The sequence below is a fragment of the Paramisgurnus dabryanus genome, chromosome 21 (genome assembly GCF_030506205.2).
Source record: "Paramisgurnus dabryanus chromosome 21, PD_genome_1.1, whole genome shotgun sequence".
Classification (NCBI taxonomy): Eukaryota; Metazoa; Chordata; class Actinopteri; order Cypriniformes; family Cobitidae; genus Paramisgurnus; species Paramisgurnus dabryanus.
In genome coordinates, this window is record NC_133357.1 from 21776909 (window position 1) to 21789266 (window position 12358).

The window sequence follows — 12358 nt, forward strand, 5'->3', positions numbered from 1 at the left end:
TGCTGCACAGCTTTTTTGAGTTTACTCAACTCTTGGATGATGTAGTTCACCTAACTCAATTTACTGAGTAATGTCAACTTACACCAAAAAGTTGAACCAACTTAAACTGATTAGGTAATAAACAAATTTCTATGTTTACTCAACTAGTGGCCAAGTTGGGTAAAGAGTAATTTAATATATCCAAATTTAACTAATCTACATGTTTTGGACTGTGGGAGTATACACAGAAAGGTCTCATAAACAAAGTCTTTGTCTGACTTAAACCAGAGACCTTTTTGCTGTGAGGCAACAATGATACGCGCTAACTCATTGTGCTGCCCTCTACACTGAACACACACTTCTCAATCATGGTAACAATGAAGAAACATAATTCTTTAAAAATTACTCTAAATACAACATATAACTAACATTAACAACATAACAACATAAATAAATGCAGCAAACATTAAAACAGTCATCTTTTTTAGTAAATATTAACCAAAGAAGTGAACATGTTGCAATGCATGCTGGGAACCATTCCGACCATAGTTTTTTTTAAATTGCTTGTTCAGATTACTCAGTTTGGCAAGTTGGGTGAACGAATTGGACAAAAACTTATACATCTAAGTCCAGTCAACAAAATAATATTTGTTAGCTGAATGATTATGCTCTTTTCATTCAGTGAACACAAAATAATCAATTGACGCCCTTCAACAAAGAAATCTTTGTTCAAGTTACTTAATGTTCTTTGTTGAATGAACATTTTAAAGTTGGATTTTTTACAGTGTAGCGACAATCAAACAGCATGTCATAACAACACATGGCACTGTGTTTTTTACAAAAGCTGAAGGACGTTAAACTTTAAAACGCAACTATAGGTCGTAACAAACTGCTTGAACAAACAATCTACAGTATGGGGATATTTTTTAAACATTTAATAAATGTATTTATATATGCATGTATATCTTTATGTATATATAAATGTATGAATATTCACAAGTTCGGTTTTGGATCTATTGCTGAAATTTCAACCAGTTTTTTTTCTGGTTAGTTATATACTAATATTTGCATTCCTTTTAATGACCATTGGTCAGTTGGTGCAGGGATCCCCAGAGATACATGCTTCGAATGCTGTCAGTAACAAGATACAAGTTTTTATATGCAATGAATTTTTGCCGGGAAATTGTAATGCTGTAAGCTTCCTCAGAACCACCATGATGTTTGTCTTAACATTCATGCTGACATAAGCTGGGCTTTTTTAGTAGGGTATTACAGTAGCTGGATCTCAGATAATGGGTGAATGACAGTAGCAAGACACAAAATGCCTGATAGCAGAACTGCGGGTCCAATGGGGTCAAGTGGATTAAGTAAAGAATAAAAGGCACAATACATTGAGAAAAGACACAGACAGATCTATAGCCCTTTTGAAATGTCTGCACTCTCCAGGGGATCACTCATATTTTTACCCTTTTTCTTCTTTGAGAAAGTTTTCTGTAGAAAACCTTTAGTCCGTTTTGAAAGTCAAGTTTATAAAAAAAACTAGGCTACACCGGGTTCGGTCTTATCAGCAGAGCATCTTAAGTCATTGCGGTAAAGGCCTTTCCCATGGGCGTCTATTTCTGCAGAACTGTGAAGGGTTCAATGTTTGTTTTGTAGGAGAAGAGAAGACCCAGAGGGCTCTCTAGATGGGGAAAGATTTTCTCTCCTAAAGAACGGCTCCCTGCAGATTCACAAAGTTGAAAATGAAGACATGGGCCAGTACAAATGTTTCGCAAAAAACTCAGAGGACACAGCCAGCATCTTCACCGAGCTTTTCATTAAAGGTTAAGCACAGTTTACAAAAAAAGTTCACCTGCAAGATTCATTGAGGATGTTGAAATTAAAGTTTTTCTGTTTTTAGCTTCAACTAGGATTGTAGAAGCTCCTCATGATAAAGAGGTGAAAAGAGGATCTGTGGCTGAACTGGAATGCCAGGTGGAGGGTGACCCAACCCTGAATAGAGAACTGGAGGTCCTGTGGTTTAAGGATGGGATAAAAATCATCTCCAACATCTCAGAAGGGTTGGTGACACTTTTTTGAGCTTTTGTTATAGATGCTTACTGCAAAAAATGGATTTCTTACTTACATTTTTGTTTTGTTTTCCATTACAAATATCTAAAAATCCTTTAAATGGGGATACGTTTACTTCAGAAAATGACCTTATATTTAGTCTTAAACAAATTACCAAAATTAAGTGAGTTGATTTTTTTTTCACCACATTGGCAGATTTTTTCATGTGTTAAGCATTAACCCAGCAAGCAATAGGTATCATTTCACCTTCCAGGTATGAGTTATCCACTTATAGCCAAAATAAACTTTGGTCACATATCTTTTTTGCCAAAATAACTTTTGAGATTTATGATATTCCATCAAAGCCAACAGTGATTACAAGGTGTTTGGTTTCATTTATTGATTTATTTTGTTGCATTTATTTTTGCATTATGGTTAGATGTGTATTCAATTTTCACTGACAGCTCAAATTTTTCCTTGTTTTAGCCTAGACTTCTGGGTTATGTTTGGATGGCAATTAGATGTCTTTAACTCTTTCCCCGCCATTGAGGAGTTATCTTGTCAATTAAGAGAAAACATTTGCATAACAAAATGTGTTTCTAATGAATTTTTATGTTAATCTGCAATATCGCGATTATAGCCAAAATGTTATTTACTAATTTTAAACTCTGTGTATGTTTTGATAATCGTTCTGAATCTGATCTCTAACAAAATTCCTTTACAAAAATGCAATTATTTTAAGCTTTTTGCTAAAAAAAGTATTTTTTAAAGAGTAACTAAACCCTAAACCAACTTTTTTTAGTTAATGATCTGTAAGAATGATGCTTTATTAGTGCTGTTCATTGATTTATGTAAGTTTTTTTGACATTTGGATATAAAGTGTTTCAATGCTACAATATGTGGTGTAAAAACGTCTGAGTGCTGCCCTCTTCAGGTTGAACGGTGGCTACTGCAGTTGAATTTTTCTATTGGATGTTGGGTCAAAAAAATAACTCGTGACGTAAGCAGGTTCAAGCTCACCACGCCCTTGTTACGATCTCACCACACACTTGGTACGAGCTTAGTTCGTCCCCTCTATCTCAGTTGGGATCTGCCCACTTTTTTTGCATTTTTCAAATATTGTCAGTGGGTGGAGTCAGGCTCTGACCAGGGGTTTAGTTACAGTACGCTTTAAGAAAAATACCCATATTTAAGAGTTTATAAGCAGAGAAAAAATATAGATAGGCTCTGAAATATAGTTTGTTTATTGTTTGTATGAAAGCAGAGGGTCTGTTTTTTCTTTTGATATATTTGTATGTTTATATATTTTTAGAAGAAAATCTTCCTGGAAGGCATTTTGTGAAACTTGTGAAAATCACAAAAAATGCTGGCGGGCAACTTTTGAAAAAATTGCTGGCGGTGAATGAGTTAAAACGCAGAATTGCTTGCTGGGATTTCACTTAATGTTATTTTCAGAAAACAACACTTAACATAGGCCATTTTTCTTTTCAAGTAAATGTAACTTGATTTAAGTATTTTTAGATAACTGTTGCGAAAAATAAGAAAAAAGTAAAAAATGAATTTTAGCAGTATGTACAATGCAAGCAATAGTTTAACTTTGGATTAGAAGAAAGTCTTTTTAGTGCATTCGGTCAGTTCTTTTTAAACAAAGTGTTGTGTCATCAAAGCAGTGCAGGCATCAAGGTCATTTCACTTTGTAATCATCTAAAAGAGCAAAGCTAGATGTAATGGTAAGCTTTTATCAGTATTAGTAAGCTCTTGTGGAAGAAAAGTCTCTCTTGAAAATGAAAAGGTACTCGATCTAATGAGTAGTGATTATAACCCCTTTTCCTAGAAACAGATTCCCAAAAGGACATTATATTGGCATCTATTAAGCTGCCACTTACGAATAGAAACTATTAGAAATACTACTTCAAGAGACGTGAATCAGAGATTGTTGCGTATGCCAAAGTCGTCATGTATGATGTTTAATTTGACATTTCATTTTTAATAATCTATGAACTATTATCATTTGCAGATATTTCATAGATGATGGGACTTTCCAGATTACCAATTTAAGACATAGTGACCAAGGAAATTATACATGCATTGCTCGAACATCGCTGGACCAAGTTGAGGCTTCTGCATTTCTTACTGTGTTAGGTAGGTCACAACCTCTGATGTTCTATGAATTAAATCCCACCGTAGTTGATCATTTATGTCACTTAAAACAATTTTTTTTTAAGCATCATAATAGCAAACGTAAAAGTTTTACATGTGACAGTAATTTCTTCATGCTTTAAAACAGCTTGAATGTAACTCTACATCCTTGCATCATTTCATATATATGCGGATCTATGAATATCATGGTTTCCCGCAGAAAATGTGTTAGTTAAGGTGGTAGGGTTTGCCGGGGTGGGCAGGGTTTGGAGCTTCTTTGTGCGATAGACTACAACTCTGTACTACATTTAACAATTATTTATTAAATACTAAATATAAAATATAAATCTTATTAACAAAAAAGTTACATGGCAAATAATTAAAATTTCATGTTTAAATTAAAATGGCAAAATTCACACGTCACAAGTGGGTCCAAATAAAAATCGTTATTGACATTACTCTACAACTTACGTGCATTAAAGCAAAAAGGCCCACATTGCCATGAGGTCCACTGGGAAAACTCTTGGTGCTTCATATGACCAGTTTGCTACTTTGTCTGCATAACCTCTATATGTAGAAATTTTTTTGCCAGATTGTTAATCCACCCATGTCCTTCAGACGGCGACGGTGGACTGTATCTCTTTCTTTCTCTCATTTCGGTCTTGTGGCGCGCATGCTCGCTCCCGGTGTGAAGCATGTCTGCGCTATTCTCCGAGATGCACTTGACGGCCTTTTGTGCGGCGGATTTTTGGAAACCTAGTTAAAGCGGTAGGGTTCCCCAGGTTAGGCGGGCCGCCCAAACTGCAAAGTGTTGTGGGAAACCTTGAATATGCTAATTAATCCCTGCCTACACTCTTTTACACCACCTCAAACCATAGATATATATGTACATAGATGCTACATTCAGCAGCACTATTTTTTTTTTAGCGCTGATGTTAACAGGTTAGAACAAGGGTGGGGATTTCTGGTCCTGGAGGACCACTGACCTGCATTCAGGTGTGTTTGGCCTAAATACATATCTATGGCTTGAACTACTGATCGGCTCATGACGTGTTTGGTTACATGTTTGGGACGTAGGAAACTTTAAACCGTGATTTTAAGACCGTCTTTGGAAAACTCTCATTTTATGGACAAAATACTCAGCAATGGTATTGAATGATGAATTTAAACATGGTTTGTCTTAAAGCATATTAAAAACACTACATAGACTTATTATTGATTTTCACAACAGGGAATGCTCTCTATTTATTTTTTGTTTTTGGTTTATTTAAAGATCACCATTCGTTTGCTTAAAACAATGTTATTTTGTGTAATACAATGGTGTTAGCATGGTTTATGGTTCAAAAACACATTATTTTCCACATACCATACATTATTGTTGCACCGAAGGAAATTTAAAATCGTCAATCGGATATTTGGTGCTCTTTAAATGTTGTAATCATGATATTTATCTTATGTATATCTCATTATTATGTGACACAGATGTCCCTGATCCACCTGTCCAGTTGACGTTGACTGACACGAAAGAGCGAAGCGTGAAGCTCAATTGGGAACGGGCTGATGATCACAACAGCCCCATTACAGGTAAATCAGACCTTGTGTACTCAACATATATACATAAATCCAGAACAAATTTTAATATGACTAAGGTTAGACAACTTTCTTATTAAAGTGCTCTTCATGCTTAATACTGTAGTTCCCATTTTCAGCACTTTTTGAGTTTCTTTGTCTTTGATCAGATTTTAAAAGAAGCAGTTTCAATGAATCAGCTTATACTTCTTATTTTAAGGAGTCTCCCATTAGTACCGCCCTATCGGGAATTAAGAGAATGTATTTTGCACATTCAATATCTTTGAACAGAGTTCATCATCCAGTATGAAGAGAACCATTGGGAGCCGGAGAAGTGGAAGGACCTTCTGCGAGTCGCCAGCAGTCAGACCTCAGCCCCCTTGTCGCTATACTGCCACATTAACTACCGCTTCAGAGTCATCGCCGTCAACGCTATTGGAGGGAGCGATCCCAGCATGCCCTCTGAAAGACACAAGATTTCTTCTTGTGGTAGGTATACTGTCAGTGTGTTGCATTGAGATGTGCTCTATGAAATCTCCCTCCTTGATTCACCTTGCACTTACTTGAAATGTTTTTGTGAGGATTTACCATGTATAAGAAAATTATACAGTTGTCTATTAAAGCTCCATACATTTTAATGCTTTTAAGTGAGCGCCGTCTTAAACTATTAATGATTGCATGAACGGCGTAATGCATGACTCGTGTTGGCAGTGTTAGAGTGAAACGGTATCATTGACTGAGATAGATGTTAAATTATTCATATTCACATTCGAACAGCTCCTGACAGGAACCCGGAAAACATTAGGATTGAGGGTCACCTGCCACATCAGATGGACATCAGCTGGGAGGTAATAAAATGATTTCGAACAGCACTGGTTTATTTTAATGCATGCATAAATGCATGGGTTGGAGGCAGAATTGGTTAAATACCATCATTCAAGCAGGCATGAGAGGTTGCTGGGACACATAGGATAGATATATTTTACAAATGAGAAACTCTTAATAACACAATTGATTTTCTAAGTCAGCAGTGAGATCAAATGGAGATCAAATTGAGAATATTGCTTAAAAGATCTGCTTGTCATAATCTAATGATGAGATTGGGAGCATCAAAGTGTGATTTCACTCATTGATTTCAATTTTTGACATGATCCTACTTGATATTAAAAATAATAAAGTTATATTTTCACACAATGTTCTTTACGCTTTGTAGGATTTTATGTAAAATGCATTAAATTTCAATAAAAGAGTTTAGCTGGGTTTTTACAGACTAGGTCACAATTATCTCAATAGTGTTTCAAAGTGTGCTACTATTATTCTAATAATAATCTTAATTTGAATTCAAATTTCTGAATTTCTCATCAAGTAATCCCCAGGTCAAATATTTTTAATAATTACATAAATTTTACAGCTCTATGCATTGTGATATAGACGGTTTCAGCAGTGGCAACATAAACAAGCGGCTTTCGTGGTCCTCAAGTAACTTCCGGTAAACCCGCGCGAAGAATAAATAACAACAAAGTCCTCTTAAAGTAGTTTATTTATATAATAAGCAAAATAAACAACACATAGATTACATAGGACCCTAAAACATTTGTTATTTTCGACAAGGTATTTCTTTTAAGAGTTCAGTTTCAGCAACTGACCATTAAACAAACAGAAACCGTAAGTAAAGTTCAGACCAGATGCTTATAGCGTCACCGCACGTGCGCCCGATGAAACGGTCTATAAAGAGCTCAGATACAAAAGTTGCTAAACGCCACCTCCGTTAAAAATGAGATTATGATACAAACCGAATGCTCTCGGCACGTATTATATGTTCATCAAATACTTTAGCTTCAAATCGCCTAAATCCCGGCCTTGGAAAATTCAGAAAAACAGCTTTGTTGGCAGATTTCATTAACTCTTTCTCCACCATCGTAAATTGAGGAAAAAAACACTTGCCTGCCAATGACGAGTTTTTCAGACAATCCGCAATACCGCTATTATCCACCAAACTTATGCAACCAGTAAAGCAACCCCTCCCCCCAAACAGTTCAGTCTCAGCGTTTGTTTGGATGATTGCTATGAATGGGAATCTATATCAGAAGTCCTTCACAAAAACGCAATTATCTGAGCTTTTTGCTCAAAATTTTGTATTTTTGAAGAAACCTAACCATATTTGACAAAAAGAGAACTATTTTATTTGGAAAGCAGAGGGTCTGTTCTTTGATATATTTTATGTTTATACATTTTCTGGAAGGCATTAAACTGTAAAAATTATCAAAAATGCTGGCGCTGGGTAGCAACTTTTTTTTAAAACTCAAGCGGGGAAAGAGTTAAATGTCACATCAATTTTCAACAAAGTCCTCAAAGTGCATACAAGACGAATTGGATGAACAATGACCTGGTGGTCATGTGCATAACAGCGCCCCCTATTGTGTGGTCTTTATTTATACATTCTGACTTTAGTGATTTTGCAACTGTTAACCATGTCTCGACCAAAGATAAAAAACATTAAAAGTCGAGATTTTTTGCCAAAAAAGCTTGCATGCACAAAGGGGGTTTTGTAGCGAAGACAGTCAAATTTCTTAAATATCAATAAAATGACTAAAGTGACATTTGTGAATATAAGGCACATTTTTATTGCCATTAAAGTGAAATTATTTAACCTAAACATGAAAGCCAGATAAAAAACAACACTTTAAATGTCAGACGCACTTAGAGGGCTTTGAATCTGAAAGCTTTATGTCAACTGTTATCATATTTGTGCCTGTTTTTAGTTTTCCTAAATTATTTTATGAAAAAAGAGACAAAGTTGATAATTAAATAAAACATAAGAGCTCCACAAAGTCTCTGGTGAGTTTTGGTTGTGTCTTAATTGAAATATAACAATTTTTCACTGGCAGTCAAGTATTATGAGCGATTCTCTATTCATGGCCCAAATTTATGCTCGATTTATAAATCAAAACTCCTTCGGCTTCTTCCTGCCATTTTCAGGCTTGTCCTCTGATGGAAAGCCAAGAGAGGAACCCAAAAAAACAAAGTCCCCTAGCCAAAATGTACCAACCCATCAGCAAATGTTTCATGTTTAACTCATCCACTCATTTCAAATGCACCGTATTTTTTGCAAGTGCATTGACCCAGTTTATTTAATCACCAGCCGCTGTTGCCTGTGGAGCACAACGGTCCTGATCTGGAATATAAACTGAGCTACAGGCTCATGGGTGTCGAGGACAGTTGGAAAGAACAGATGGTGAAGAGACACTCATTTTTGGTGGAAAACACCCCAACGTTCGTTCCTTACGAGATCAAGATCCACGCCCACAACAGGCACGGTTGGGCACCAGAACCCAGGGTGGTGACCGGATATTCTGGGGAAGACCGTGAGTAAAGCATCTTGCTAATTCATTACTCATCCAGCACTTCCACAATCAGGCTACAATAAACACTTTAAGATTAAGAGATTAGTCAGGAGAGAGACTTAATCCACTATTTACACAGATCAATGTTTTTTCTGCTGAGCTTTTAGGTTGTGCTTTGTGGATCAGGCACATTCTTTGCCAAGTACCTACGTGTTTACCATTTGCTGTTTTTTTTTTCCATTTTCCAATTGTCCCATTTCATGCCCTTGTCTCTAGTTGACATTTGGCATTGTGTTGAGGATGATGCAACAGGTTGGGTTTGTTTTGTTTCTGTATAGAGATAATGATGTCCCTGTTATTCCTGTAGCACTGTACAGTATGTACAAATAAACATTTTGACAGTTCTGCTTGCTCATTTTTATGTGGATAAATTGAATGGGCTATTGAATGTAAGACATTGTTGAGATAATAAGATATAAAGTTATCAGAAAATATCATGAATATTTAATATAAGTATACTCTTGAGGTGCAAAGGTATACTGCCCCGGTGACAGCTAGAGGACCATTTTTGCGGACAGTGTACTGTGTAAGTGCACTTATTGTAAAATGAAGTCCAACTAAGAGCATTATGTTTATTCTAAAATGGGTGTTGATTATTTTTTGATAAACGCACACCTGTCTTAAAAATAGGTACCATGCTTGTGAAAAATAGGCAATGTTTGTGGTAACCGTGGTATAAGCGGAATAATTGACTCTGGTCCTTTGAATTATTCGAAAATAATGCACACCCAAGGTGGCAATGCGGCGAGACGCAAAGCGGAGTGCCGTAACACCATGGGTGTGCATTATTTTCTTATAATTCAACGGCCCGTCGTCAATCATTCCTTACACGTTTGATAGGTTAGGTGTGCAACAAAATAATCAACACCTATGGAGCGTTTCTTAACCAATCAGAATAAAGCATTCAACAGCACCGTGGTACAACTGAGAATAGCAAACCAATCAGAATCAAGCATCCCAATGAGCTTGATTGAATGAACAAAGTTAGTTATCTTTATAGTGATCTGTCTGTCTTGGTGTTCCTTTCAATTCCTATAGTTACCTTAAAATAGTTATGTGTCTAAAATCCTTTTATGGAGCACTTATTTGTAGTGTGTAACCTTCACCTTTGCTCTGTTTTCCTTTCTAGTGCCCTCAGCCGCCCCAGAGAAGGTGTCTGTGGAGGTTTTGAACTCCACACTGTTGAGGGTCAGCTGGTCACCGGTGCCTCAGGCCACTTTGAGAGGTCATCTTGTAGGATACACGGTGAGTTCCTGACCCCTCTGGTGTCCCCACCATCTCTTTAGATAAAGTTCCCTTGGTTCTTCAATCGGTTGCGCAAAGTCATTGAGATACAACTCAGGAAGAGTAGTTAACGCTATTAGTGACTCTTTATGCTTTATTTTCCACCGTATGCTGTGTTATTCTTTTTATGCCTTATTCTCTTTTCATTATATATCTCCCCATCTACCTCCTCTCCTCATTTTGGTTCTTTTCTTTTACGTTGTCTCTCACTCCCAGGTGAACTTGTGGCAGATTCAAAGTCTTTTGACCTCTAAAAGAATCCCCTCAGAGAAGCAGTCTCTCACCATCCTTGGAAATAGGAGTCACACCATGGTGCCAGGAGTGAAGCCTTACTCTGAATATAACCTGACTGTCAACGTCTTCAACAGGAAAGGGAACGGGCCAAGCAGCGCTGCCATCTCTTTCACAACTCCACAGGGAGGCAAGTAGAGTTTTGGCAGTATAAACATCTAGCGTTCAAATCAGTGTACTGAGAATTTGCTAAGTTCTTGTGAAGTCACTTTTGATAAGTTCAAGCTTTGTTTTTTTTACAGTCTGACGTATTAGTATTTCTTTTTGGCTCATGTTAATTGTTGCATTTGGTTGACTTATACAATTTAAGGTGTTGAACAGGTTATTTAAAGTAGTCTGACATCTTCCCACAGTCCCTGACAAACCTCCCATACTGAGGGCTACAAACTTTCAGAAAAACTCCATCACACTGGTGTGGGCGCCTCCACATGAAGCCAATGGCTTTCTCACGGGTTACTTGCTGCAATTCCAGACAAGTATGACATTAACAGATTTAAAACATTGCATCATGTATCTCACTTGCCATGTTTCCATCCAAAGTTTTTGAAAATATACATGCATAGATACAGGTCATTGAAAGAGCTTGCAAGAAGTTTTCTGAAAAAAAAATCCATATTATTCCCTGTGTAGGGTAGGATAATATCATAAAAATTCTAGACTTTTTAAGCACTCGTGCTAAACTGTTCGCTTTAAATGCTTATATCTTCTGTATGCAAATGTTGATTCATACCAAAATGCTTTTTTGCATATTTGTGTTTGACACATGAAAACGTCTCGGGTTATGTATGTAACTGTTGTTCCCTGAGAAGGGAACGAGACGCTGCGTCTCCCTTGCCATACTTCCTGCGTCCCTGTAACGCTGTCTTTGGCAATATTTCAGATAGCGATATACTTCCTGGCTTCTGTGTCACCTTGTCTTTTTCTTTAAGCCTCACCATTGGTTGAATTTGATATACACATTCAGACACACTTACCCCTGGAGGCATCCCCAAAGTGTCACCGCAGTGACGCAGCGCAAGTTCCCTCAAAAGGGAACTGTAACAATGTATCTTTAAAGGTAAAACGATGTAACCTTGCTCTCACTTGAAATGTGTCCCCACATTTAGTCCTTGAATTTGAGTGTATTGGACCTGGAAAGTCCTTGAAAGGTCCTTGAATTTGAAATATACTAAAGTTTGGTAACCCTAAGCTCTGCGTGATTGGTCACCTCATTGATGACAACGATTGTGTGCGTTTCATGTTTTAAACCCACCTTCAGATCCACTAATTATACATTCATGTTTTTATACCATGTAAAAATAGTTAATATACCTCAATATGTTATATTGTGCCATGTAAAAAAAGAAAAATGAAAATAAGCTAAATAATTTTTATTAATCTATGCTTATGTTTCCTGTTATTTTCAAGCATACAGTATAAAAAGTACCTGAAATATTCAATTAGCGTTTATAAAAAGGAAACACAGTGCACACGTCACTACGGCAAGCAACAGGTGTTCAACTTGACAGCTCCGTCTTTAACTCCTCCCTCGACTGCAAGCAGCAAACCTTGTTGATCGGTCTATGCAGAGCCGCATGAACTCGAACACACATAATGTCGATACCTCAAATGTCGCAAAAAATGGTTGGGAAACACTTTTGTAA

At 36.8% G+C, this 12358-nt stretch overlaps 1 protein-coding gene across 3 annotated transcripts in view; it reads left to right on the forward strand.

Moving 5' to 3' along the window:
- Nucleotides 1–12358, forward strand: part of chl1a (cell adhesion molecule L1-like a) — a 90983-nt gene that overhangs the window by 59101 nt on the left and 19524 nt on the right. For all 3 annotated transcript variants that reach the window (XM_065286250.2, XM_073812966.1, XM_065286249.1), the window contains 10 exons: nucleotides 1636–1802; nucleotides 1880–2039; nucleotides 4046–4170; nucleotides 5650–5751; nucleotides 6028–6225; nucleotides 6514–6584; nucleotides 8879–9101; nucleotides 10270–10385; nucleotides 10641–10845; nucleotides 11069–11191. In XM_065286250.2, coding sequence (XP_065142322.1) covers nucleotides 1636–1802; nucleotides 1880–2039; nucleotides 4046–4170; nucleotides 5650–5751; nucleotides 6028–6225; nucleotides 6514–6584; nucleotides 8879–9101; nucleotides 10270–10385; nucleotides 10641–10845; nucleotides 11069–11191 — 1490 coding nt within the window. The remainder of the gene's footprint in view (nucleotides 1–1635; nucleotides 1803–1879; nucleotides 2040–4045; nucleotides 4171–5649; nucleotides 5752–6027; nucleotides 6226–6513; nucleotides 6585–8878; nucleotides 9102–10269; nucleotides 10386–10640; nucleotides 10846–11068; nucleotides 11192–12358) is intronic.